Source organism: Pollicipes pollicipes, unplaced genomic scaffold, assembly GCF_011947565.3.
Source record: "Pollicipes pollicipes isolate AB1234 unplaced genomic scaffold, Ppol_2.1 Scaffold_6052;HRSCAF=7182_pilon_pilon_pilon, whole genome shotgun sequence".
NCBI classification, from domain to species: domain Eukaryota; kingdom Metazoa; phylum Arthropoda; class Thecostraca; order Pollicipedomorpha; family Pollicipedidae; genus Pollicipes; species Pollicipes pollicipes.
In genome coordinates, this window is record NW_023596805.1 from 14,756,500 (window position 1) to 14,784,426 (window position 27,927).

The 27,927-nt window shown below is 59.6% G+C and overlaps 1 protein-coding gene across 1 annotated transcript in view; it reads left to right on the forward strand.

Moving 5' to 3' along the window:
• LOC119104286 (uncharacterized) overlaps positions 1 to 27,927 on the forward strand; it is a 99,173-nt gene that overhangs the window by 59,435 nt on the left and 11,811 nt on the right. The window contains 4 exon segments of the mRNA XM_037227982.1: positions 4,896 to 4,998; positions 5,622 to 5,731; positions 6,214 to 6,369; positions 22,188 to 22,305. Coding sequence (XP_037083877.1) covers positions 4,896 to 4,998; positions 5,622 to 5,731; positions 6,214 to 6,369; positions 22,188 to 22,305 — 487 coding nt within the window.

Genomic DNA, 27,927 nt, shown 5'->3' on the forward strand with positions numbered 1-27,927 from the left:
GTCGAGTCGGTGGCGTCGGTGCGCACGCTGTGCGTGGTGGCGGAGGAGATGGCGCGCAGCGAGCGGCCCATGCCCCGGCTGGACGCCCGCCGCCTGGTGGAGCGGTTCTCCATCGAGCTGCTGGTGGCCATCGCGCGCCAGCCGGCGCTGCGGGACCTCGTGCAGCTGGTGGTGTACGACCCGGCCGTGTCGGGCGGCGTCAGCGCGTACCAGCAGCTGCTGGCCGTGGCTCGGGAGCAGCGGGGCGCTGACGGGCCGCCACCAGCCGTGCGGCCCTCCACTACCGGCCCGCTGCTGCCGACCGGCCAACCGCCGCTACACGGCGTCGGCGTGTTCCTCGCGTGGAGCTTCTTCCACGGCTACCTGCTGCTGGCGGCGGAGCGGCGGCACGTGGCCGCCGACCTTGCTGCTCTCGAGCGGGCCTCCACGCTCCGGCTGCCGGTCAAGCGCGTTGTGGTCGTCTGCGTGCTTGAGCTGAGAGACGATGCTCAGCACCGGCTCAGAGTCGGCGACGCGGCAATGGCGGCGGCCGACGACCTGACGTTGCTGGAGCCTCAGCTGGAGCCGGTGCGGGACGTGGAGGGCGTGGACGTGGCGGTGTCGGCGCTAGCCGGCAGGACGTTCGGCAGCTTCTCCGTGTACCACTGCCGGCGCGGCGGCGCCAGCTTCGCGCTGGAGGTGGCCACGCCGCTGCGAACGCTCGGCCTCGGCGTCATCAGCGAGGGGCTGCCGGCGGCGGTGTATCGAGTCGAGGCTGCCCGCTTCGCCGTCGAGCTGGCCAGGCTGCTGGCCGAGCGGCCGGCGGCCGGCGCGCAGTACGCAGTCGTCACGGCCGAGCGCGAGGCGCCGCTGCACGAGAAGCTGACGGCCTTGACGGCCACCAGCGTCTGATGGCGAGGATATCGCCTGGCTTGTCATTGATGGCATGAGAGATGGTGGGCATCGAGGGAAGATGCGTTATTGGCGCTATCCTGATTGCTGTGTCAATCTCCAACGTTCGGGCGATGATCTGGGGCCACTCGTCATGGTTCAGCCGATGTTTTGCTCTTATAAGCTCTACGTGCCTTCAGTCATGCTGTTTTGATATTGACCACATCGGCGTGTTTTGGACCAGGCCGCGCTGCGGCCTGGTCAGTATCGGCCCGCGCTGCAGTCTGGTCAATCAGTATTAACTGCTGGAGCTGCTCTGGCGTCACAGCTGAATCAGTGCTGACTGCAGGAGCTGCTCTGGCGTCGCAGCTGAATCAGTATTGACTGCAAGAGCTGCTCTGGAGTCGCAGTGTAATCAGTGCTAACTGCAGGAGCTGCAACAACGAGATATGGCACTCCCAAACCACCAAGCCGGAAAAAAGGAGACGTTGCTGTAGCTGGCGGCCATGGGCGTCAGCCGATGGTTGTGCGTGCTCTGGATATACGCGGAGCGAAACAAGTTGGAAAGGAGACGGACATCACGACAACAGCATGCTTGAGCCTCCGCCGCCGACCCGCGATCCAAGTTACCGCTGGGATGGGACGCGCACGCGCTACTATGGATGCTATTGGCACCCGGCTTTCCAGCAGTTGGTTGGCATTGTCGGAGGTCCGATGTGAGAGGTCTGAGGTGGTCGCTGCACACCCGGATCTATGGTTGTTTCGATGGTGGTGTAGAAAGCAAACGCTGAAGCATTAAGTGCTGGTCGATGGGTGATGCTGGCCTCGTCAGCGGGTCTCCATGGTCAGTGTCAGTGTCAGTGTCAGCGCTGCTGGCGCTGATCAGCGCTGAGCTTAGCTGCGGGGATCTGGGTGATGCTGGCCTCGTCAGCGGGCCTCCGGTGTGTGTCAGCGCTGCTGGCGCTGATCAGTGCTGAGCTTAGCTGCGGGGATCTGGGTGATGCTGGCCTTGTCAGCGGGCCTCCGGTGTGTGTCAGCGCTGCCGGCGCTGATCAGTGCTGAGCTTAGCTGCGGGGATCTGGGTGTATCGGTCATCCCGTCATCCGGCATCTGGCTGTATCACCCGTCCCGTCATCTGGTATCTGGGTGCATCGGTCATCCCGTCGCCCGGTATCTGGGTGCATCATCCTGCCATCGGTAACCGCGATCGGTGTGAAATTGTGTTCATCGATACCATACCCTGTCTGAGGCTGTGCATCTTAATTGATGCTATATGGTACACTGTTGACTTTGGTTTCAAATAGCGCTCGGGTGGAGGTCGATTTGCCCCGCCCCCTCCCCCTCCCCCGCCTCCCCTACCCCCGCACCCCTACCACGCCCCCTCCTCTCCCGAACGTTCTTCCAAAATAATCTCGGAACGGCGCGGCGTAGCCGCGGCGAACGTTGTATAGCTGTAAACAACTCATGGGCGGATCTCTTGGGATACAAAATTGAATGCACCTTGTAAAGTCGCTGACATACGGCAGATAAAGCCAGGCCGTGGCTGTCAGCGACAAGTCCCAGGATGTATTTAGATCTAACGCGACAATAGAGGGGTAAGCGAAACCTTACATCTCAGAGATGGTTTCTTGGGCAATAAGACAACCGAACTTAGAACAGCGACAAATTCCTCTGAACTTGGGCCGGAGGTGTGAACGCCACCCAGGTAAAAAGCAAGGTTTTTTGCTGAATAACTTTATAGAGTAGTTTTTGATGCTCATTTCCAATTTATTGACAACAGGGACGGCGGCAAGAGCCTTCCTTGGACTTCTTAAAGGTCAGAGGAGATCACTGACCTAAAATAATCCATATTAACTTTCCGTTTTTGTGAACATACCACCTAGCGTAATCCATAATGATTGTTCAAATTCAAAATCAAGGCAATCTCGTAGGTTTCTGGTCTCCATAACCTTCTCAAGGTCAAACAAGGTTTCATTCTTCAACGGAACATCAATGACCTTTTGCTTAGAACGGGTGTCTAGGTTCATAGCAGTGACACGTGGAAGTATGGGGCGACTTGGACACCAAGCTAAATTTGGTCTTGTTTAACTTAATCTTATCTGAAATTCCTTACCTAGGCACCTCAAAATTTGACTACGTGAGCTTACATACAAGCCTATTCCCTCTGTGATTAGATGTTTCTAGCTCTCTTTATTTGTGAGGTGTCATGGAGAGGTCAAATTAGCCCCCACCCGAGCGTGTTGTATTTGGCCTGCCAACGGGCCGCATGTTAAAATGGAATAAATGACGTGTAGAAAAACAACGCATATTTTGGTGGGCGTGCCCTCTTCAGTTGAGCATGCTCAAAGCTCAATTTGAAGTCACCTGAGGAAGGTATGCCTACCAAAATGTGGGCACCACAGAAGTGGCCTGTTAGTAGTTGAACCGCATGTCTGGGTATGGGGCTCGATTCCGCGCGGTGTCCGCCCCTCCTACCGAGGTGACAGACGAGCAACGGCATGTGGCTTCGGCAGCGCAGCGTATCGCGAAGTCCTAATGGCAAGAAATGTAGTGACCTTCGCGACGCATAGTTTGTTTGATTTTGAAACCGAAGTCAAGAGTTCATCGCGTAATATGAAACTGCGTTAGTAGAAAAGCCGCGAACTCAGCCATGTGGGTTCCCGTGCCCTGATAACCTTCGTCAGTCTCTTGCACATATATTCGTATCACTGTGCCCGCTCCGATGTGCCTGCCCACGCGACTCGGTGCGCATGGCGTCACTAGTGATGAAACTAGCGCCTGGTACTGCTTAGTGATGGAACTAGCGCCTGGTACTGCTTTGCATTGCTTCGCATGGCGCGTGTCTGTTGACGTACCTAAAGACATGCTGTTTTGTGTAGTTGATATAGCGCTCTGTGGGGATAGGCCTTCCGTGGGAAGGTGACAGTTACGGGATGTTTACGGAGCTTACTTGGTTGTCGCAGCAGCGGGTACGGTGACTGGTGGTCTGAAGTTAACTGCACCGTTCCCCTCGTCAATATGCCCTCTAAACACGGCTGGAGCTTCACGGAGTGGTCTGGGAACGAGGGGGACAGAGGCGCAGCGCGATGCACTTCTCCTCGGAGCGTATATATTTCTGTCATTTGATGTGTTTTAACTCTGTTTGACTACACTTCCACGGACCGAGACAAAGATGGGTGGTACACGGTTCTCCCGAATTTCCGCCACTACTCCAAAGAATCTCCTCGTCTCGTTGGAAATGTCTCGGAAATGATGGAAAAAATGTCTTGGAAATGAAAAAAACATTGGAAAGCATCGGCGCATCACGCGCCTAAAGCGTCAAAAGCCTGTAAAGTAACACCCCAAGGCTCCAACATGTCACGAGCATATGAAGATGCTAATGATATGTATCGGATACGTATCGCAGCAGCGGCACGTCGCTGTGGGTTGCACGACAATGCACAGGCCATGCAGCCCAAAACTGCTGGAGGTGGTCACAGTGATGGAGAGTCACTTAGGTTGCATTCGGGAGCAGCTCATCCCCTGCTTGGAATATAAGGAACTGCACAAAATAGTGACCATGTCAAACAGATCGACGCAGGTTTCCGCGTGCTTGGGTGCGTTACGCCTGGGTTTTGGTAAAAGAATATGCCCACGCATCGGTCCGGAATTTTCTGCTTTGCATTTGAGAGCATGTCTCGAATTTGTCTAGAGAAGGTCCGGAGTCCGTCTCGAGCACGTCTTGAATACGCCCAGATATGCCGTCTCGAGCAGGCCTCGACTGCTCGCTCGCAGGTCTCGACGGCTCGCTCACAGGTCTCGACTGCTCGTTCGCAGCCCACCTAGACCAACTGGCCAACACCTCTTTAAACCAAACACTGGATTCTTCTGAGCATTTTTGAAAGCGAACAAAACCCTCATGGAAGCATTTTAGATTACGTCGGACCGTTTTCTATCATCGGAGCAGCAATCTTATGAGTACTGTGTGTTAGCTCCAGTCGCTCTGCTGGAGCGCGAGGAGCCAACGCGAGATGTCCGTGTTACAGAGGAGATCTGCCCCACCCCGGAGGACCCCAACGGCGGCTACCAGGAGTGCTCCACCTGGGGACCCAACGGACGCTTCCGCTACTGCAAGATCCGCTGTGACCCGTAAGTGTACCGTCGCGCTCCACCCTGGCCGATGAGACGCTTCGGTGCGCCTCGCTGTGGCTGAGGAGGTGTTCCGTCGACGGAGCTAACTGTTGTGCGGATCGAGGACTTTTGAGTGAGAGCTGACTTATGCAGCAGGGTAAGAGTCTGCTCTCACGTATGTCATCACAACCTTCATGCGTTTAGAACATTCAGCTGCTTTTGAAACTAGGTAGGTAGCCTCTATTTTCCATTGCATTCAGGCACTCGCCGGATGTTTTAACACGTTCCTACTGAGCTTATATGCTTCTCAGAACTCAACGGAGTGTATGACGTGGCCCGCATAGCTTTTCGGCGTTGTTCCTGAACCGTAGCGGACCTGCCGCTAAACTTACCTGCATTTTGGTGCAGCTGTAGTAGTTTCTCATGCAATGTTTGGGCTGTTCCGTAGCCGACACATGTTTTACATTAACGTTCAGCAGATGTTTGGCCTGTGCTGCCACCAGTGACGTAGATGGCGCGCATGTTCGCATCAGCTGCCACTCGTTACCTGTAGCGCTATCTAGCGAATCTATCTGCGACTATGATTCTAGATCGCTCGCTAGATGTCAGTCTACTTAACGCTGCATCCCTCTGGCCGACAGGGGACTGCAGTTTAGTCAGCCCATCCCTGACTTCTACGTGTGCGGCCCGGAGGGCTTCTGGCGCCCCAATGACCAGCCCAACACGGCTCTCATCTACCCGAGCTGCGCCCGTGAGTGGGGCGGGGTGCGGCCCGCGCGGCGAACGTTATCAATGACACATCCTTCGGTCCAAACTTGCCATGCTCTACGAGCCCGCATGTTTCAGACTTGTATCATGTGTCTATGCAGCGTTTTGGGAGCCCAGCCACTGCGTAGCAAGACAGGTCGTGATTGACGTTCGGGAAGTCTTACGCCTACGGCAACGTTTTCCTTTAACCCATTCATATTTTCATGTAAGTCTTTGTGGTGGCCGCGACACGTATCGCTCCAGCTCCTTGGCTTGCACGGCTTCTGCTGAACACATTGGCGGGCGATATTGACGCGTGCCGTCGGCTGGCCCGTGGAGGCCGGCTGAACCCTGACGGACCTCTCCCAGCCTCCCCCCCCCCTCCGCCCCCACCGCCCGCTCCATACCGAGGACCCCCCACCTGACAGCGCCGCCCGCCTCTCTCCAGCGGCGCGCCCGCCTAACCATGCCTGTTCCGCTTCTCAGCCGCCGAACAGGCGCAGCGGGTGGTCAAAATAAAAATGAACTTCCCCTCGTCCGTCTTCTGTAACAACGCCGGCAAGAACGTGCTGGACAAGCGCATCCGCGAGGCGCTTCAGAAGCTCAACAAGAACTGGAACTTCTGCATCAACACAGTCGAAGGTAGGTCCGCTGGCTGTGTGGTCACAGGCGTTTTGATGGGGCTGACCGGTTGGTCAGCGTTCGCCGACCTCGGGACCGCGCACTGTGGCCGTGCTGGAGGCGCGGCTCGACGGTGACAGAGGAGGACGGCGGGTGTAGGTCGCCAGCCCAGCACACCCCCCAGTGATGGGGCAGGGGATGCCGGAGGTCAGCGGTGCTGTTAGTGCGCTGGTGGAGCACGGCAAGTGCTACACGGGTTGTGTAGTGTGAGACTGGGTGAGAGAGCCTGTGTCATATCAGGGCTATGTGATCGGCAAAGGGCTATTCCTGGAGCGGATTGTAAAAGGTCGGCATCAGCAAAGACTGATGATTCCGGAGCTCATTTAAGCAGCCTTTGTTACTAACACCCAGGGCTGTAGCTTTAAGCTGGAGAAATGTTGGGTTGTCTTCAACTATAATTATAAGAGTAACTTGGAATGCGTATTTTGTTCTGGATGTTTGCAATATTGAAAGCCTTGGAGCCAGCGGACTTCCTTATTTAAGCCACTCCCTTAAATGTACCTCACCTGTTGGCTGTAAACCTCGAGCTCTCCCCTCTAAAAAGATGGCCTACCTGTTTGAGCAAATTCGCCAATATCTTTAAGGCAGCGGTCGCATATACAGCGCCAACCAGCTCCCCTGACACCATGATCTGTGAAGTACCGTCCCCGACGCCATGCTCTGTGAAGTACCGCCTCCGACGCCATGCTCTGTGAAGCACCGTCCCCGACGCCATGCTCTGTGAAGTACCGTCTCCGCGTGCATCATTAAAGCACCCGTCGTACAACCATGACGTCATTACACGCGTAGTCGCTGAGCGGCGCCCGGCTTACACCGCCGCATCAGACATCAGCGGACTCAGTCTGCCCGCGCTGACCCACCTCCCGGATGTAGATGGTCTGGCAGTAGATGGTCTGGCAGTGCGTCACCGCCAGCACCTGCGGTCGGCCCAGCGGGGAGGAGCAGAGCGGGGTGCGGGGCCCTCAGGACGCGCGCCGCTCCTGCGGTTGGCCCAGCGGGGCGGAGCAGAGCGGGGTGCGGGGCTCTCAGGACGCGCGCCGCTCCTGCGGCCGGCCCAGCGGGGCGGAACAGAGCGGGGTGCGGGGCCCTCAGGGGGCGCGCCGCCGCCGCCGTTGCCACGGCCGTGGCGGCAGATCAGGGCTGTGCGGCGGCAGCGGCCTGGCAGTGTTCCTCACTTGGTGTCTGCTTCGCCTGGCGGTCGGTGAGGAATCGATATTTTTTGCACTCGATTTGTAATCTTTTGGTGAAAGGGCTCTTAAGGGCTGAGTTCCGAAGAAAAGTTTTTAGAAAAGCACTGTGTGCACAAGCAGGCTATAAGCAGCGCACTGAACTCCTCGGCACTGTCCTATTGCCTTAGACACATCATTGCAAACTTAATGAACGTCTCGTCTGCTGCCAGCCCAACATGGCATAAACTACTATTGTCACGATGTTTAGCTTAGCGCAATTTGCAAAGGCCACGATCACACCGTTCAGAAACTTTACGATGATCACAACTCGGCCAAAGTTGGGCGAATCCCGCCGCCGCTGTTGACTTTGGCTGGTGCATGGCTAAGATTGCCTTCCAAGTCATGCGATTTTGACCACATTCCTGCAAAATCTCCCAACATTTATAAACATCTGGTCCAGGGGGACGGGCACAGCCTCTTGGCCTTCCCTTGGGTACGTCTCTGGACTACGATGCCTCGTTAACCGCAGACGAAGCGATCCCGCCGAACTCTCATCGGGCAGTGCCGAGTCTTGGTCGTCAGCGAGAGGCCGCACGGGGCGCCGACCCACCACCCTCTCCCGCGATGCCCCGCGCCACCCTCTCGGCGCGTGGGGAGAGGCGGGCCCGTTCGCGGCCGGCCTCCCGCACGACGCCGCGCGCGAAGCGGCCCGCCGCCGCGGCCAGGTACGCCAGGTAGAAAGCCGGCCAGTCTGCCCGGCGCGCTCGGCCAGCGAGCAGTGAACGCGTGCCGCGAGCAACTCATAGCACCGCACCGCACCGGCACGATGGGGAGACGGACGCTGCTACGAGGCGCGCTGGCCGGCTTGCTGGTCCTGCTAAGCGCCAGCAGGGCGGCGGCGGCGCCGCAGCCTGCAGGTGGGTGCGGGGAGCCGTCCTGGGTCGAGCGATGTCAGTGACCGACGCCGGGCATAACTGCGCGCGCTGCCGCGGGCGGGACGCGCCGTCAAGATGGCCGCTGGCCGCGGGGCTCGGCTCTGGCGGACACCTCACGCGTCTCTGCCAGTGCTGCTGGCTCAGCCAGCGGCGTAATAACACGTTAAAAAAAATCCGCGGCTCACTCGGCTTCGATCGTTTTCCGTGGCCCAAGCGGTGACGGGTCAATCTTCGGACCGTCTCCATCACGACATGTTAGAGGTGTCCCCCACCCCCCGCGGCAGCCCCATCTGTGGTGGCACCCGCTGGCTCATCTCCGCACACGGTGCGAACGGAGCTGCAGGTCGGGTCGGCGGCGTAGCTTCTCAGACGCGCGGGGTGCCGCCATGCGCGTGTTTCCTCCTGGGAACAGTTGATGCCGACTGCGGCCCACCAAGCATGGGACTGATTCCGACTCCGACTCCAAGCAGCTCGGCATAACCCTGAGTCTGCTTTGATTCCAGTGCAAGGTCGTGTGGGTCGATGCCGGAGTCGGTGCCGATAGGGCAGATTCCGTCGGTAGCAGTAAAAGGGATAGCCGGGTCTATAGCCTCCACAAAAGCCTGAATGGGTCATTTATCTTGATGCAAGTACAGTTACTTAGGTTTGTGTTCTACATGGTGCACATGGAAACCGTCACACTAAAGGAATATTCGGTTGGTTACGTTGCTGTTTACGTCGTTACACTTCTACGAAGATCTGTTTCATTCCAACGCAACACAAATGTGGTTAATTCCAGAACAGATCACCATCCGGCACTGGGCACAAGCCTGCCATGGGGTATAGTGGCAGCGATTAACAGTGGTGGCAGTGTCAGGATTGGAGACGGTGGGATAGCACTGGAACTGGTGTAATTTTGAAGTTTACCGGAGGGGAAACAGGCGGGCTATGAACGTTGATGGTGGATGATAGATGACGCTCGTGGACCGCCACATTGATGAAGGGCAATGTATTTGAGTGGATGGTAACATCCAATCTAGAAGCAGCTCACTTTTTCGCTGGCGCACGCCAACCTGGCCGCTAGGTATAAACACATTCCATGAAAACATCACTCTGGGGTGTTCAGAAAACACGTACTTCGGGTCGCTCGCTCATCATAGCAGACATGTATTGGACATATTGCTGACAGAAGTCATTGAAAAATTACTTAGAATGTTTGCCAAACATCTGACCATGTGGGTTTACTTGTCACTCGCAACACCGTTCGGAGATCCCACCCGGAAACGTTAGAGTCTCGGGAGCACAAACAAACACTTACATGTAAATAAGAGTTGTCTGACGCTCTGATGAAGCGGAACCATAACACGCATGAAATTGCACCGTTTGGCATGACAGGCTAACTGTTGTTTGGCTGCGTGACTCCGCGGAGCTGAGGAGCCGAGCACTGACGGGTAACAGCAGGCCGCAGTGCTGAGGCCGGAACCTTCCGATGTCGACTCTGTTCACGGACAAACGACAGCTCCTGACAAACGACAGCTCCTAACAAACCACAGCTCCTGACAAACGACAGCTCCTGACAAACGACAGTTACTGACAAACGACAGCTCCTGACAAACGACAGCTCCTGACAAACGGTCCTTTCAACAAATATGTTTTCAATAAGATGTAGGTTTTCCAGGTGCAGTCGGGGATGCTGGGCTTTTGCTGCTGTTGGTGGGCATGCTACTTTTCACGAATGGCCAAGAAGGACGGAATGCGAGCTGGATAGATGTTGTGTGTGTTATATCTAAGCAAACATGATACAGCGACATAATATAGCAATACGCTGCTATAAGTTGAAATGCGGTATATAACGCTCGTATGATTGCTTCACCGTCTTACCTCATCTCATGCTATGGCTAGATCAGTAATGTCGGCCTAATACTGAGCATTATAGCGATGATAATCATAACATTTCGATGAATCACGGGATCTGTTTGCATCACCGTTTTGCATGCGGAGCTCTTACTTCAGCCACCCCGCATACCGACCTGTTGACTGGCCAGTTTGTTGTTGCTCTGAGCTCAGATCCCCACCCGCGTAGCCGTTATTTCAGTGACGCTCCCACATTGCTACCAATCCCAGCCTGTCAAACACCTGCCTGACTTTATTCAGACGGCGGCCTTTTAATTCCAAAGTCTTGGTTTGTTTTCATGCAGGAAGTACACGCCACCAGAACCTCTCCTTAGCACCACGTGATTGATGACCTTACGGACTCAGTGGAGGGCATCGCATCTCATCCTCGTCACAAAGCCCTCTGTCCCCGGGTGGTGACCAATTACTTCACGCTGGGCGCGCTTCAGCTTTCAGGCGGTCCTTTCACTGCACACAGCGCGAGCCGTAAATGGCCCCGTCCCATCCGCATTACGGCCAAATTAAAAACAGCCGTGTTTGCCGCATCATTAGCGTTGGCGGCGTCAGCTGTTCCGCCGCAGGATGCGTTAGCCGAGCTCCTCCACAGCTGTTCCGGCTCGCTGGAGAAGCTGAGGTGCCGGCCAGAGCACCGTTGTCTCGGCTCATCTCCCAGGCGTTATGTAACCGCATCGCTCGTGACAAGGCACGTCTCGATACGAGTCCACCTCCCCCTCTCGGCTATCCCTGGTGGCGCCCCTGCTTCTCGTTCCGTTCTGACCTCCCCAGCAGCGGGCCTGAGCTGCACCCGCTCAGCTGGTATCCGTGGCATCGTGCCTGCGTTCCTCGCAGTCCGGCTGGACGGCCGACGGCTCCAGCCGGCTGGCACCCGGCCAAGGCCTGCTGACCCCATCTGCAGGCGCTCCAAAAACCCGGCTCGGGCCGCGCCGCGGCCGCGCCGGCCGCCACTGCCGCCGCTAATGGGGGTCACTGGTGTCTGCCGGTTGGCAGGGGCGGAGCCAGCGCGGCGCGAGCCGAGCGCACGACTGCCGTAACCGCGCTGGTATCCGCTAAACACCTACTTCAGATGAAGACGGAGACGGAACGGTCTTCACAGAGCGTGGACCTGATGCGGCAAACACTGCACGCGCCGCTAACTGACCGGTGCGATGCCGGTAGCTAGTCTCAGCTCCATGCCGCACTCTCAGCGCTTTGGGGACCTTACTCTTCAGTTTCGGGGGTTCTACTGCAATTGGCATCCGTCCTTGCCTCTGCCGGAGGACCACAGAGCCGGCGCTGGCACGAGGTCCAAAGCTTATCGATCAACCCATCTCCTCATATGGAACAGATCCAGCCGGTGGCAGTTCCGTGTCAGAGCTGCACCTGCACGGAGAGGGCCGACTGACTGCCGGCGTCTGCCGCGTCTGCAGAGTGGCGAGCCATCGGGCAGGATGCTGAGCCATAGACGAGGGCGCCGTGACCTAGTCCGAGCCCCGAGGCACGAGCCAGAGTCACGAGCCGGAGTTACGAGTCCAAGTCATCAACCCGGGGTCACAACTGGAATCAGTAGCCCAAGTCCCGAACCCGAGTCACTAGCCGAGTTGCGAGCCCGAGCCACAAGCCCAAGCCTCGAGTCACGAGCCGGGGTCATGAGCTTAAGTCAGGATCCGGAGTCACGAAACCCGAGTCGGGGCGCGCGTTCGGCCGGGCGCGGTACGCGCGGTTGTCGGCACATCTCGGCTGTCCCGGCAGGTCAGCTGGCGGACGGCCCTCGGCCGCGCTGCGCTGCCGCGCTCACGGTCAGCGATCGCTCGGGTGCCCTGCCGCTCCCCCGCCGCCCGAGCCGCCGGCCGAGCCGCCGGCCACTCCCAGGCTCCAGTTCCGCGTCTGTTTGCAACTGACGGAGCGACGGATCCCACGGCGGCGGCCGCCGCCACCGCCGCCGCCGCCGCCGGACGCCCAGCCGCCGCCGCCGCCAGAAATGGGTCGTCGACCCGGCGGCGGCGCGCGTCTTCGCTCGGTGCGGAATGTGTGACGTCACCGGTCGGCGGCGGACGCGGCGGCTCGGGCGCCGGCCGACGTCATCGACGGTCCGCTGGCGGCAGGCTGGTTGCCGGTGACTGCTGCCTGACTGCTGCGGTGGCTGCTGTGGTTGCCGGTGACTGCTGCCCGACTGCTGTGGTTGCCGGTGACCGAGGGGCAGGCATGCCGACTGGGAGCGGCAGGCAGCTGGTCTGGAAGGCAGACTCTTTGACAGGCGAGCCCTCTGGCTGAGTGTGACAGTTTGGCTGCTCGTGACTGAAGGAGGAAGACTCCGGTGAGCTGGCTGTTGGCGGTGACAGACCGGCTGTTGATGGACGGGTAGACATGAGCTTACAATGGCTGCTGATGATGACAGATTGGCTGCTGATGACAGACCAGCAGCTCGGGCCGTCAGACTGTCTGCTCACGTTGACAGGTTGGCCGCTGAGAGCAAGAATATGGACGTGTTGACCCAATGGTCGATGATGCACACTTCCCTTGCCTAGATAGCACATCAGAGGCCGAGTTCTGCCGGCTGCTCGGAACACCTAAGAAACGTGTTGGAAGCTGTACAAGGCAGCTGTTTGTTCAAACCTATGGGGGTTGTCTGAACCCTTTGTGAAGTTGTGGAAGCAAACCCGTCAGTGCGTGGCAGGCGCATGAAGACGCTCACAAAACGGTGGGAAAAGCAAACGTGGCCTATGCCCACGGCGACTGCAACATGACATGCGTCTCTAGCGAGCGAGCCTGACGGAGCAGACTGGCACCGGACGTGGGGCCGGAGGGCGGTGAACCCGGCCAGGTCCGCTCCCAGTCAAGCCCAGTGACTCAGTGTAACCTACTGCCAGCGGTGGATACTCGACCGTCACTGACTCAGACTATCTGCGCAACCGCTGGGCCGCCGAGCTGACTCAGCCGCTGGGCCGATCTGCCGCGCGGCTGACTACCCGCCCTCGTGGCCAGACGCGTCAGCAGCTGACCCTGCGTCTGCTGAGCCCGCCGGCGTCAGCTGCGCGGTCACCTCGTGCCTGGTTAGACCTGGCGAGTCTCTTGTGCGGTAGCAGTCGCCGTTAAACGCGATCCGTCCGGTTCAGTTTAACGCTATGACCTCACCACAGGAGGCACGCCTCGTATATGTGGCAAATAGGTCAGCGGCGTCCGGCTCCGGCCGCAGAACGCTGCTGGACCCCGGCGCTGCTCGGCTCGGGGCTCCGGCGCTGCTCGACTAGGGGCCCCGGCGCTGCTCGGCTAGAGGCCCCGGCGCTGCTCGGCTCGGGGCTCCGGCGCTGCTCAACTAGAGGCCCCGGCGCTGCTCGGCTCGGGGCTCCGGCGCTGCTCGGCTAGGGGCCCCGGCCTCCGCTGAGTGCAAGCCCGCAGCGGGACTGTTTTGGTAGTCACGACCCTACACGTGACATGAGATCGATGGCGCTTCTGTCTGCGGGTCGGGAGCTCGTCTACGTCAGCGCGCGACGTCGCCGCCAGCGTCGGCTCGAGCTGCCGTGCTGGGGGTCGTGCTGCTCGGCCGCGCTGGGGTAGTCAGGGTTTCCCCGGCTCTTTTTGTTTACTTCATATGCCGATGCACGTAATGCATGTATATTTATAGCGCGGTCTTGGACGTCCCTTGCCACAGATGTGAATGAATGTGAAGTTTCTAAAGGCGTTTATTACTCTGGCCACTAAAGTTGGCTTTATTTCCTCGTTAGCTCTCCCGCGGCAGCAGTAAAACTAAGGTGACTGGTTGATCAGACCGTTCCGCTGTAGCTGCAGGCCTCTCACCTAGGGTGCGCTGGTTCCGACGGTTATGCGGTGGCTGCACACTAGGAGCCAGATCTACGCCGCCGTGGCGACCGCCCAAATCACGGCGCCGTTTCCGTCACTTTGCTTTCCACGTAATTCTAAGAAAGGCGTTGACCGTGGCGTTTTGCGTTATCCGTCTAACACGAAAACGTTGCGAGCATACCGGAAGAACTTCGGTCTCGTTTTCGAATGTGGTGCTTGTTATCTTCAGTTTCACCGCCATCCTCGTGCACGTTCTGTGAAAAGGCTCCCGCTTTGGTCAAGCGATATCATCTATTGACCGCCTGACTTTCTAATCCAAAAGGATTGTTGTCCCCAGCTGACGAATACACGGCTTTGAGGAGAACGATGCAGTCCAATTACTGTATACTGTTCGAAAGACTTTTGCCATGGCGCGCCCCAGCCTTAGCCAGACTGTTTGACGCGGTAGTTGATAGGGGCTCCACTTACACGCCGTATAATTACACACTGTGGGCTTACATCACCTCACCACTTTAAAACATGTGTGTGAGATGGATGCAAACAAAACAGCAGTTGCCCCTCCCCCTCCCCTCCCCCGCCCCAGATGGTTTGGTCATGTGAAGCAATGCGGGCTTGTCACTGTTCCTGGGCCTGTGGCTGCTTGCGCCACACTGCGTAGATGTGGGCTGGCTTTCTCGAGGTGCGGTTTGGCGGCGCTCAGCCCTATCAGACGCGGTTGGAGCACCCGATGGTCCATTAACTTATCGAACTCCGAACAACCACCGTCTACAGCTACAGGGCGGAGAAAACACGGCAGATGGGCTCGCAGAATCTGTCAAGCCATGTGGCTTTGGATGAAAGCCTCGTCACCAGCTGGACAAATACCTCAGCAAACGGCGGCGCCCTTCCGAGTGAGGCAAATTAGACTGCCGCTATAAAATGGCATTGGCTGCAACTTTTTGTTACTCTGGTTCGTTATTAATTGGCATTGTGGTGGGGACATCTCATTGTTTCCAGTCGAGCGGGTTAAAATGTTGTGTAAAAGCCCAACTTAACCCGGCATTGGGACCATGAGCACGGTGCTGCTCAATTTGCATCCACCAGGCCGGTGTTGCAGGCTCCTAGACATGAGCCCGCAGGCGCCCTGGCCGTGCAGCGGCAGCTCCGGCACACGCCATGGGTCGCTCAGCCAGTCGAAACACCGGGTCCCGACGCCGGCGACACGTCTGGCGGCGCGGGCGGCCGGTCCGCGAGCGCCAGGTCCGTCCCGAGTCAGCCGGCGACCCGGGGAGTGACCCGGCCCGTCCCAGGTCAGCCGGTGACCCGGGGAGCGGCCCGCCGGCCCGGATGAGTCGAGGCCGGCCCGCCCGGGCGGCGCCACCGGCCCCACAAGTTACGAGCGACGTCAAGGCGAGGGCGCACCCCGCCGAATCGGTCTGTGTTGTTTGTTTTGTCTCTCGGCGCTGCTGGGTATTCATGGGGCGTTCAGGGACGGGACAACAACAGCGCGATGTGCGCAGGCAGATGCGCTGCTGGAGTACCCGTTGATAGAGGCTTAGTGCCGCTGATTGGTGTTAGACTGCGGACCTGGGCGAGCGGGCCAACTAGGATGCGCCAATGGGCTCAACGCTTATCAGGTTGAGGTTTTAAATCGGGTAGGTGACCCACAGTATGCAGATTTTGGGTTTGACAACAGAAAGCGATGGTGCGCACAGGAATTTCGTGAGGAGTGTCCCAACCTTGAGGGAACGGGGACAGGAGATCTCATAGAGGCGGTCTCGGGAGGAGCAACACAGGCCCTTGTGATATCCACTTCGGCTTTTTTGGGTCCCACTGATTTAGTGCCTTGGTGGGCTGCCGTGATTAGTGCGAAATAGTGGGCCCTTCGGCCTTGTTATTCGGTGTGTTCGCCCCAAGTCCGTGACCCGCGTTCGCTGAGAGTCACGGACTCGCGAGCTACTCCCCTGAGCGGGCCTCCGGCTGAAAGAGCGGGGGGCGTATGGATTGGGGGGGGGGGGCGGAGTGCACCGAGTTTAAGCCATATTCACTTGACGTCACGCGTGAGACGGCTCATGGCTCTTCCGTTTTCTTTTTTGTGAGCAATCATGAAATTGGTGCCATCGGTGCGCCGCGCACCAAAGGGCGACGCCGGACCGGTTTTAAGTGCGTCAAGCGTCATTACCGGAGTCGGAGTCATGGCCGTCCGTGAGGGATAATGGCCAAACTTGGGATTCCATTATTGCGCGGGAGCGTGACGCAGTCATGGCGCGCGCGCACGGCCGCCAAATCACCGGCGTCGTCCAAGCCAGAATTTCTGATGGCGGAGGCAGTGTTCTGCATAGGTCATGTGCGATGTATGGAAAACCAATATGGAACCGACACCAACTGGGTCTAACAAAAGTGCAAAGTATGCCTTACGCAAGCATTACCTCAGAACCTGATAATTTGTCCAATCATTCGCAAGCAGAGTCGCAGACTTGAACTTGACTTGCCTCGACAGAATTGACAGCCAGCTTTTGGAGCTTCCTGGTGGCACGCCAGGATCGCGTATTTCCAGCACGCTATGTAGGGCGCGGATCGCAGAGAAACATGAGGTCACTCCGTCCCGGATGCGCCGGTCCAACAGCCCACCCCGGCGGGGTAGTCCGGGTCCTGCTGTCCTGGTGCCACCGCCCGGCGGGGGAGTCCGGGTCCTGCTGTCCTGGTGCCACCGCCCGGCGGGGGAGTCCGGGTCCTGCCGTCCCGGTGGCGCCGCCCGGCGGAGCCAGCGGCGCGGCCCGCTCTCCGTCGGCGAACCATCCCCGCGGCCCGGGACCACCGGTAATGGGTTTGTTTTGCCGACCGGGGAGCGAACACAGCTAGCCGTGTCCCCAATCCCGGGCGGCATGGGCGGCACCAGCAGCGGCCGGGCCTCCATGTGTCACCCCGACACCGTCGCCGACATCGCCTGGCCAGCAGCGTCTTACCGGACGCTGCCAGGCCTTGCTGAGCGTCGACGTTTGAGGCAAAGTCGAATCGTTCCTGTCGGCCGACGTGGTCGGGTTCCTGGCTCCGCCTCTGGTCCGATGGTGTTCTTATTAGCATGCCTTCGGCGCGGCGCCGCTGCCACTGGCGCACAGACGCTCCTGGCCTGTACTGGAATGCAGTCTCCCAGCTAGCGGTACGTTGGGCTCTTTGCCACGCGCGCAGCGTTGCAGTCTCCAGCGGCGGCGCGCGGCGTTATGGATCTTTTTGCTTGTTTTATAAGACAGTTTCGGCTTCTGCACCTCGCTGCAGTCTCTGTTCAAAGCCTGGCTGTTTGGAATCCTTTTACAGCATTCACACCGCTGGCAAATCAGCATGCTGGGGTCACAGCTGGTTGGAAATTCCACTAAAGTTTACCACCAGCTAACCTAATCCAGACTCCGTGAATCAGATCCCATTCTTCTATACCACAATACCACAATACCACTCGGCGGCGCATATCACACCAGCGGGGCCCCACCCTCTCGCGTCCCGTGCTCTGACGTCCCGGTCTCAGGTCCCGTGCTCTGACGTCCCGGCGTCAGGTCCCGTGCTCTGACGTCCCGGTCTCAGGTCCCGTGCTCTGACGTCCCGGTATCGGGTCCCGTGCTCTGACGTCCCGGTGTCAGGTCCCGTGCTCTGACGTCCCGGTGTCAGGTCCCGTGCTCTGACGTCCCGGTCTCAGGTCCCGTGCTCTGACCACCCCTCTCTGGTTGAACTCCAAGAGCCGTGGCTCGCTCTTTATGGAGAGCGGCCTCCCGGCGCGGCCTGGCAGCCATCAATTACACCCGGTCCGGACGTGTCCGCCTCTCAGCCTCTCTCGGCGACGTTTCAGCCTCTCCAGGGCGCCGGCCGATCGCGGCCGATACCATCGCGGCGCACCGATCTTCATCTGGGATGCAGCGCGGTCGTTTTCATCTCTAATGCAGCCTGCCGCCGGCGGCCGGACGCTCGGCTGGGATGGGTCGCGCGATAGGATCGCGCTGTCGTCGGCCGCCGGTGGAGACGCGCCCCACTTACACCCCAGCGAGCGGACACCGGGCGGTCACGGCGGGCTACCGGACGCCTGGGTCGCACGCTCACACTAGGTCAACGCATCGCGTGGGTATGCACAAGCATACTGTAATCTGTAGGTGGTTGGAGACTAAATAAGCTCTGCGCTGCACGCTGCCGCGGCTACTAGCGCCTTGTTTTCTCCAAACACTGTCGATTTGGATGATGAGTCTCACTGAAGGCGTGCGCCAGTTTTGGGCCCTCTCCACGGGACGGCGTCGCCGTGTCCCGTGGACGGTGTCGCCGTGTCCCGTCTGCGGCCGCCGTGTCCCGTCTGCGGCTGCCGGTGCACTGGTGAGCAGGGCCGGTCCGTACCGGAGGACGCCTGGCCCGACGTGGGACAGGCCTCTGACGCTGGGCCTGAGGCGGACACCGCCCGCCCCTCCGGCGGCGGGCGTCGGCCCCCAGTGACTGCCGAGACGGCGGCGCCAGGGCTCGGTGGCCACCGGTGACGGGCGGCGCTGCGCGGGCCTGGCCCGGCGGCGGCCGTCACGGCCCGCTGCCCGGCGCCAGATGGCCGTCACGCTGTCCGTCTCGTCACCCGCCGGTACGGAGGCGGACCGCTGGTCCCGGTCCGGACCACTGGTCCCGGTCCGACCGCGTCGGCCTCTGACTAGGCAGCCGGGCTGAGCAGGCCAACCGAAAAGCCCGGCGGTACGGCTTTGCTCCGGACTCATCTTTATGGTGTGGTGGGGGAGGTTGTCAGATGTTGTCAAACGTCAGATGGCTGTTCGGTAATGTTTGATCTGATCTGGCAGCTGATAAGCTACGTTCCCGCCCGTTGAATCTGACGGACGGGAACCTACGCATAGCATTAACTTAGCCCGCATAGGATTTGTCCGTTGAATCTGACGACTTTGCATTAATACCCTGCTCGTCTCCCAGCCGATCTTCTTTGCATATAGATTTACGTTAGTCTACATCTGTTTCGCCAACTCTCGCTTTACATGTCCCAGATGGACTGCATTTCCAACAGCATGGCCTGAATATTCCAAATTGTGTTCATGAGACACCGTTCTACAAACGTTTTTCGTCCATGAGCACCGGCACCGCAGATGTCGCCTGGCTCCTCGCCGGGCGTCTCCGACGGTGGCGCCCGGCTGCTCCGCCGGTGGCGCCGCCCGTCAGGACCGCGAGGCACCGCAGCACCCCATTGTCAGAGGCTTATCTCTTCATCGCCGGGGACGCTCCTGTGACGCCGCGGCCGATAGGGGCTGCCATCGCCACGCGGGGCCCGTGACCTCCAGCCAGTCCTGAGCAGCGGTGGGAGCGCGTAGCGGCGGCCAGGGGCCGATCGGCGCGCGGCGGCAGGCGGCCGATGACCAGCGCCGGCCGAGGTCTAATCAGCGGGGCGGGCGGCTCAGCACCGGCCCACGGCCCGGTAATGGACGATGGGCGGAGCGCTGGGGGAGCGCCGATAGAGTCCAGCGCCCGTCTCACCGAGGCGGGAAATGCTCTTAAGATTCCGTTCACGTGGACGCTGGGTGTTCGGAGCTTTGGACTGCCGGACGGCGCGCTGGCGGCCACACCAGTGACACGCGCCGACCGATCATTTCAGCTGCGCTGGCGTTCATATCGTGTGAGCTGTTTTGCGACCCCTCCGGTGGATCCAGTCCTTGCTGATGCGGCTGTACGGAGCACGGGCGGGCACCGGGTGTCAGGCGTCAGTGCGTACCGCCCCGGGCTGTGCCGACCCTCTCCGCATTCCCAACTGGGCCGGCTGGCCTCTGCTGTTTGCACCCTGCTACCGGCGCCGCCACCAACGCCGCCGGCTGGTGCGCTCATTCCTCCCTCCGCCTGGGATTATCGTCCCTCGCTCCGTCTACCCGGCGGCCAAACACGGGCCCGTCCCCCCGAGCCTGGCCAGAGGCCGCTGACGGTGGCCCCCCGCCGCCGCACGGCACGCCATCAGACACCGAATGCGCCGGCCCGTCTCATAAAACAACGACGTCGGGCCTGCGCCACGCACACACAGACATTTACGCGCTGTGTCTTGGCATGTCAAGTGGTCATGTTTACTCCTGAAGCACTTCGGTTACAGACAGGCACTGTCATTTATTCTTCATATCAGCTACTGCGCGTGAACTACGGCTTATATCAACGCCTTATGTAAACTCGGATGTGCGGCTTGCAGCTATCGCGTTATTATCGCATTACTACATCATTATATACATCGCATTATTATTTTCTACCGAAAACGTCACCCGGGCGCCAGATAAGCGCAGCTTCCCATGTCAGCTTCCCATGTCCCGGCAAACTAACGGTGTCAAGCACTGTCATCCGGCGGTGTGGGCGGCGCCCTCCTGTCGGGCGGCGGCACCTCCGCGTGTCAACACTGGGCGCCTCCAACTACGTCCGACGCCAGGGGCACTGCGGTGGCCAGCCAGCTGTGCTCCCCGGCTGCCCGTGAGACTTCCTGCCTCGCTGGAGCGCCGCCCGTCGGCGGACAATGACTCTTGGTGGCGCCATCGGCGGCGGCGTCTCTCACGGGCTCCGGGCAGCGCTGGCTCGTGGAGCGCCTCAGGCCGCTGCAGCCGCCGGCTTTGTTCGATATAGAACACGTGCCGGGTCGAGGTGGAGCTTTAAATTGTTGTGCATTTCGCGGCGTTATCGCAGCGGGTTTGCTGCTCCAGTTGGGACGGTAGATTAGGACGTCTTCCCTAGTGCTCACCCACGCGTGAAGAGCGCACATTGTGTCTGAGCCGGGCCGGACTCTGCCGAACGGGCTCACGCATTCCAGCCGTGTTTGGCCGGCATCGGCAGCGTGTCGATTGTGGGCGGACATGTCTGCAAACCGTGACACAATGGGCGTGCGGCGCGATGTTCAGATACCACTGCATGTTCTCAGCCGTCAGAAGGCGGCACTGCTTGGGCGGAGACGGCTTGGTTTGATTGTATTGTGTTGCGCTGTGGACTTGTCTCTGCTTGTCTGGTCACGCGCTGTCTCGGGCTTATAATGAATGTGATATGCGAGAAGGTTTTCGGGCCACACAACAGGCTCGTATAGTTGGGACTAGGCAAAGGCCACATTATCCAGGTCAATGCGCCATGCTCTAATAAGCTGCTGCCGCTTAACCCATACCGGTGGGTAATCCAAACGGCGCTCTAAAAATTATTTTCATCAAACTGTTAGTATGCATTCCGATGGTAATTCCCTACCTTCAGCAACAATATCTTTGGACAAGGTTCTATGTACACATGGCCGTTTTTTCACTGAAGACGCTAAACGCTATGCATCAATTCGCCACAGTCAAGCGTAATTCGACGTCCCAATTTCCCGTGGGGCTGGGAATAGAACCGTGATTTACGCGAAGGCTGTCAAGTACTGAAACCGGTGAGCCTTTTACTCGCACCGCCCACCTCTACGCGTCGCGAACCCGTGCCGCCCGCCGTCGCTGTGACGAAATTTCCGCCAGTGCACGTCCACATGACATTGTCACAGTTCCGCCCATTCTCGGCTGGCGACTGCTCGTTTCTCCGGCCTCGAGCGCGCCGTTTCCGCCTCTCTTAGGTCACGAGCATGGTGTTTGGTCCCAGCGGAGCGGCGGGGGGGTGGGGAGGGGGAAGCACAGAAGGCAGCAGAGGCCTTCTGTGTGGGGGGACGGCCCGGATCGGCCTGAGATGCCCTCCTGTCCCCCCCCCCCCCTTCACACTCCCTCGTGTGTGCTGTCAGCTGAAGCGGGATGTTTCCGGTGAAACGCAAACAAGTGAACTCGCCACTACCTTGCTAATTTTAAGGGAATTTCTCGTCTCTCGTTTTCGCTTCGTAAAAGGTAAGGATGGTGCTCCGGTGCCTCGCCGCTTCAATCGTGCGGCTCCAGCCGGGGCCGTCCGTGCGGCCCAAACGTGCGGCTCCAGCCGGGGTCGTCCGTGCGGCCCAAACGTGCGGCTCTAGCCGGGGCCGTCCGGGTGTTTTCTGCCGACCGTGCGCGTGACGCCTGTCTGACCGTGACGCCTGTCTTCCCCGCAGGTGACGAGTGTGACGGCCTAAACGTCAACGTCAACTGCGGCCAGCGATCGCGCGTCCGGCGACAGGCCAGCGACAACGACGGACTCTACGAGGTCGAGATCAGCTTCCCGGCGCAGAAGTAAGTCCAGCCGGACATCTTAGACCATATGTTCGTTACACATTACGGGGGCCATTCAAGACGGTGCATTGGATTTTCAAATCGGTACCAATACGTTGGCTTATCGATGTAGTTTTTCAATTCCCCTATCCACACTTCTTTAGGCTATGGCCGCCCTCACGCTTGATTAGGTAAGTGACTTTGCCCCTTCCTGGACCTACCCTTTGGTAACAGTTGACATGAAATCTCATGGTCTTCATCGGCCCTCCCACCACCGCCGCGCCACTTCCTCGCCTTCTCCTCCGCGGCAGTGACGTCATGGGTCGCCCACCTGCGGCCACAGGTCAGGGAGCGTGGGACGGGGCTGGGGTAGCGGTGCCGGCTTGCCGGACGTGCCGCCCGCAGGTCGAACCGCGCTCCGGCCGCCACCGGGTCAGACTCGGCCACCGACGAGCGAGCTTCGGCGTTTTGGGGAATAGCGTAGGCGCGACGAGTCGACCTTGTGGGAGTCCAAACACGAGGGATTTTAAACGGGCTGGGTGTGAGGATTCTGTGGGAAAATAGACGTATATCGTTGCGATTGCTTCAGATAGAGATGCTCCAGCGCGGCTGCGTCCGTCGCGGTGCGTCTCTCTCCCTGCGAGGCCGGGTGTCAAACCGTTCCGTAAATCTAGATTTCCCCCAGGCGGTGGAAACATCGAAAACTGTTAACTAGCGGTTGTCAGGCGCTGAGAGGCACGAGCGCCGGCCAACTGGCGGAACGGCGTGTGATGTAAGAGCACCGCGCAGCAGCGCTAGCACGCCGGCGCTGCGGACGCTCGCGACCGCGTGACGCCTTTTCACCGGGCGGCAGCCTCACGTTACACGAGCCGTGACTGGAGCGGCGGCGCCGCAGGCGGGCCGCTCGGCTGTCGACACCGCCGGACGCGCACCAGCCACCAGCGCCGGCCGGCCCGCAGCAGGCTGCCGCCCCTAACGCGTACCGTGATCGGCCTCAGCACAACGCATACCTTTATTTTTTGGCGATATCAATATTAAGTTAGGTAATATGGCATAAAGTCAATTTCGTAAAGCGAAATCGGGCGCCAATGGCGTGTTCGGTTAAAAAAAAGTTCGGTGAACTAACGGATGCAAAAATGATGGCAGTGCCATTTCGTAAGCGAATTGCCATACATTTTGCATTGGCGATGGACACGCTCTTTTACAGTTGTCTGAGTCTTCCTCCTTGGTGGAAGCAAAGAGAAAGCGTCAGCATGCGGTAGTATTTACCACGAACCAATAACCCTCTTAATATCACAGTGCGACGCCTTGTCCATTCATCAGAGGGCCCACAGTCTGGTGAATAAGCCGCTGTAATCGGCGCGGTACCGGAAACCCAAAGGTAAAGTGCACCACTTACATAATTACACCGGTGGAAAAAATACACAATTCTGCCGTTCGACCAGCGAAATGGACCGGCAGTGGGTCGCGGGTTTTTGGGGGGTTTTCTCTAACCCGGGCGCTTTCACAGCTGATTCAGAGCGACAGCCGCAGTGGCGGGTCTGAGTCAGCAAAACGTCTCGCCTCGCCCCGCCGCCCACGGCCCAGAAACGGGGCGGCGTGCGCGCGCGCGTCGGCGACCCTCTGCGCCGCCCGGCCGCGCGGAGAAATCGACCCGATCGCCGTCCGCCTCAGACGCTCGCGCGCACTTAGAAATGCATGGACATCAATCCCAGAGTCAATCACTGAGTCAGGCAGCGCACAAAACGAAGCGGATGCAAATGGTGGTTATTCGACAAGTTAATTGCGCGACGTGGGACCCCTTTCCGAGAGGGCAAGAGTACGGGGAGCTAATGGCGCGCTGATAGGCCAGAGCAGGCCGGCCTTCAGTGCCTACCAAACAGCGGGTGGGCCGGAGGGCACCAGGTGGGTTGGCAGCTGATGAATAATTCACGTGCGTCGCTGCTGTCTGATCCGGAAATAACACAGGTGGACCCAGACGGGCGGTGTGTTTTGCGTACTCCGGTGGCTGGGGGCGGCGCGGGCGCACAGCCGTTTTACGGCCTATTGTTGCGATTTGTGACAATGACGGCACCACGGAAGAAAACGTATTGTCCTCGACAAGTCGGGCGGATGGCCGCGACTGTCAGCTCGGATGCGTTCAACAATCGATAGTTGCTCATGTGTGCAGGCAGAGGCATGGAACACCTGGTGTCGCAACTTGAGCTAGCGTGCGTGAGGTGAGTGGCTTGCTCCTTCCCCTGGGTGTGTTCGCCTCCAGGGTCGTGATGTGCCCTCTATGCTCCCCGCCCCCCGCAACGCGCCAGAGATCCAGCCGTGGGATCTAGACAGGATGGGGGGGGGGGGGGGATTCTGGTGATTATAAGGGAGTGGGATCGTGCAATAGCTCGGCTTCCAAATATTTTCGACGGTCTCCTAATCCCAGTATCTGTTTTGATCCGACCATGCTAAGCATCCAGTATTTGGCTGAGCACGAACGGTACTTTTCCGGTCTCTAAACAATTCTGATTCTTGGTTAAGGAAAACGAGCACGCGAAGCTGTCTCTCTACGTGCTTTCCTTCTTAGATACATACGTTATTTGAATATTATCCTTGGCCGTACACTACATAAGTGACCTCCTGTCCGAACTCCCAGCGCCGTCCGCCCCTGTGACCCAGCTCCGCCCATCCTTAGGCCGCCTCTGCCCCTCGTGATGGCCACTTCAGTGGCCTCGTCAGCTCCACCTGTCGTCGACGCCGGTCCGCATCTCTCCGGCGCTGGCCAGCGGCTCGGCCGACCTGCCCGGCAGCGCCTCCTCACACGGGCCAGTGACCCCACCCTGACCAATAGCGCAGCGGTCCCGTCCGGACGACCGTCCGAACGGGACGGGGACGGCTGTCCGGACGGGGTGGGGACGACTGTCCGGGCGGGGTGGGGACGGCTGACGGACGGAGTGGGGACGACTGTCCGGACGGGGTGGGGACGGCTGACGGCTGGCTCGGGCGTCGAACGGCTGGGTGGCGGGGGGGGGGGGGGGGCTCCGTGCCGCGATGGGCTCTGCAGTTATGGGTCGTGTATGGTCGTATTATATCGACCAAATTGCCAGAGTTTCTCGGTGCGATCAGCATGCGTTAGTCGTAGTGTTGTACTTGGTAACTTGTCATTGTCACGCTGGTGCGAAACATAGGTCCACCTGGAAGAGTTGGAGAAGCTCGTAGAAGCTCGTAGAAAGTAAATTTCTGGGGAGAAAATAGTCCGAAAACGCTCATACACGTACTGAAAACGTTGCATCCAGGCGTCATAAATTTCCAAATGGCGTCTTCACTTGGTGTTTGGCATCCACCCACTAGCCCCCGGGTACGGTTCCAGCCATGAACAACCACCGGAGGGCGGGAGAATCCATCTGCCACCTACATTTCATCGCGTTTTTCGTGGCCAAACGACAAGCTTAATTCACGAATTGGCTGGCGCCGGCCGTGTGACCACCCCTCAGACCTATTTTTTCGCGCGCGTGCGCACGCCCGATGAGAATGGGGTCGGACGACGCTGGGCTGGCGCGCTGGCAGGGGCGAGCGGCCGCGTGCGGACGGGTTCGTGACGCCCGCCGAGCGACGCCCGTCTCCAATTACAACCGCCGAAACGCATTGTCTCACGTTTCACTTACGATCGCGCGCCGCGACCACAGTGTGTCGATCGCGAATTGGGTTTGACTGGTGGGAGACGGCGGCGCGGGATCCGCCTCCGGCCCCGTCTCAGCGGTGTTTGAGGCGTTCTGTTGACCAGACGCTGACAGCCGAGCAAGCCCACGCAGGCGCCACTGTTGGTTTTAACAGGGCTGTGGCCCGCCGACAGGGTCGTCGTCCACAGCCGCATGTCATGCCTTCAGCCACAGCCACTCCTCCGAAATTTATACGTTCTTCGAGTGCATTGCTATCTTTCGTTGCAATGAATTAGAGGGATAATCATGAAAACTAGCTCGGTTTGCCCACACCTGCAAAATGAGTGATTTGTGATGCAGTCTTCCAATGAAAGGCTTAGGGTGCTTTGCTTCTGCTGAAAAGTTAGAGGCCCTCGTACCTGCAAGCTATTTTTTGCGGATTTCTGGTCATCGCCGGCTTCTTTCCGTCTACTTTTGATCTCTCCGTGATGTCGGCTACACTCCTCTTGGTTCTTCTGCCCTTCACTGTAACGCGCCTACGTGCCGCCACCGCCATCTCTGCGGACGACGCTGGCACATCAGCCTCTGTGATTGTCGGCGCCGTGGACCGCCTGGTCTCGGGCGGCTGTAAATAGCCTCTCTGCACGTCAAGCCGCCTCCCCCAGCTCGAGTTGCCCGTCCGCAGCTCCGACGCCATCTCCACGGCTCTCGCCGTCTCCGCGGCGAGATCTCCCGGCGCCGAGTGCCTGACGGCCGGAGCGGCGCTGCTCGCCGCCGTGTAAGCGGCGTTTGATGGCGCCAGTGGCGCACCTGTGACGCGCTCGGCGGCGTGGCCCACTTGCTTGTGGCGGCCAGCGGTCCGCCGCGACGCCGCCGGCCTGGCCGGACGATCGCCGGACGGGCGGGCAGCCGGGCAGCGCCTCTGCCCGGCGGCGCGCCCCGGCTCGGCCATGGCCGGCCGCATACCGCGGTCCCTCGGAGGCGCTCCCCTTCTCTCGGCTCTGTGGCACGCTCCTCTCCGCTCGGGTGGGGCGCCACTCTCTGGGCCAGTCCGGGACGTGGGCGGCGCCGGGAGCGGTCTGCGAGAGGTGCGCGTCGCCGGACTCGCAGCGGTACGCCGGGCCGTCTGCCCCGCGCCCCGCGCCATCTGGCGGCGAGACACGCCTCTCCAGCGTCAGTCGGCCGTGTCCGAGGCCGGCCCGGTCTGGTCCGGTCGCGAGAGATGCGCCCCCCCCCCCCCCCCTCCCTCTTTCACGCTCGCTCCGGTCTCTCCCCTCCTCCGCAGTATGTACGTCAGGAGCCGCGCTGGTCGGCCGGCCGTCGGAGCCCGGGCCGCATACCTCTCCGCCACCGCTCCCACCGCAGCTTGTTTTTGTCCCGCATCACAAAAACAGGCGCGCTGGAGCCGCCGTCGGCTCGCGGAAACCCTGGCCGGACGGGAGGGCCTGTGTGCCCTGCCGCGGCGGCGGGCGCGGCCACGTACCGGCCGTGAACGTCTGGCCCCGTGGCCGTGCCGAACCGGATCTGCAGCGAGCTCTCGTCTGGCGATGGTGATCCGGGCTGCTCGGCTGTCGACTCTCTCCGGCGCTGTTTCCCTCCCTCTCCCGCCGCGCCCCTCCTCCCTTTGAGACGGTGTTTAATTGAGCACGATTTCGTGGCCTGCTTTGTCTTGCTTCTAAGACACCAGACCGGGCAGAAGGACGCCGGGGCTATTTGAGACTGTAGTGTGTAACATGCATGGTACGGTTTCTTTGCACAGACCATTCAATTTGCATAAAGTTTGGAATAATGCGGGAGCCCCGGAGGCCTGCAGAGTGCCAGCCTTGTCCTAGTTCAGACACCGCGTAGACCACTCGAGGGTTGCTGCAGGAGTAGACAGTACTAGAGACTGTTGGTAATCGTCGAAATTAAAGCCATTGTCGATGGTGCGTGGTATTTTTGCTTACCCACTTACCTGTGTTTCGAAGTTTCTCTCTCGGGACGTGTTTGTCGCAGATCTCCGGCT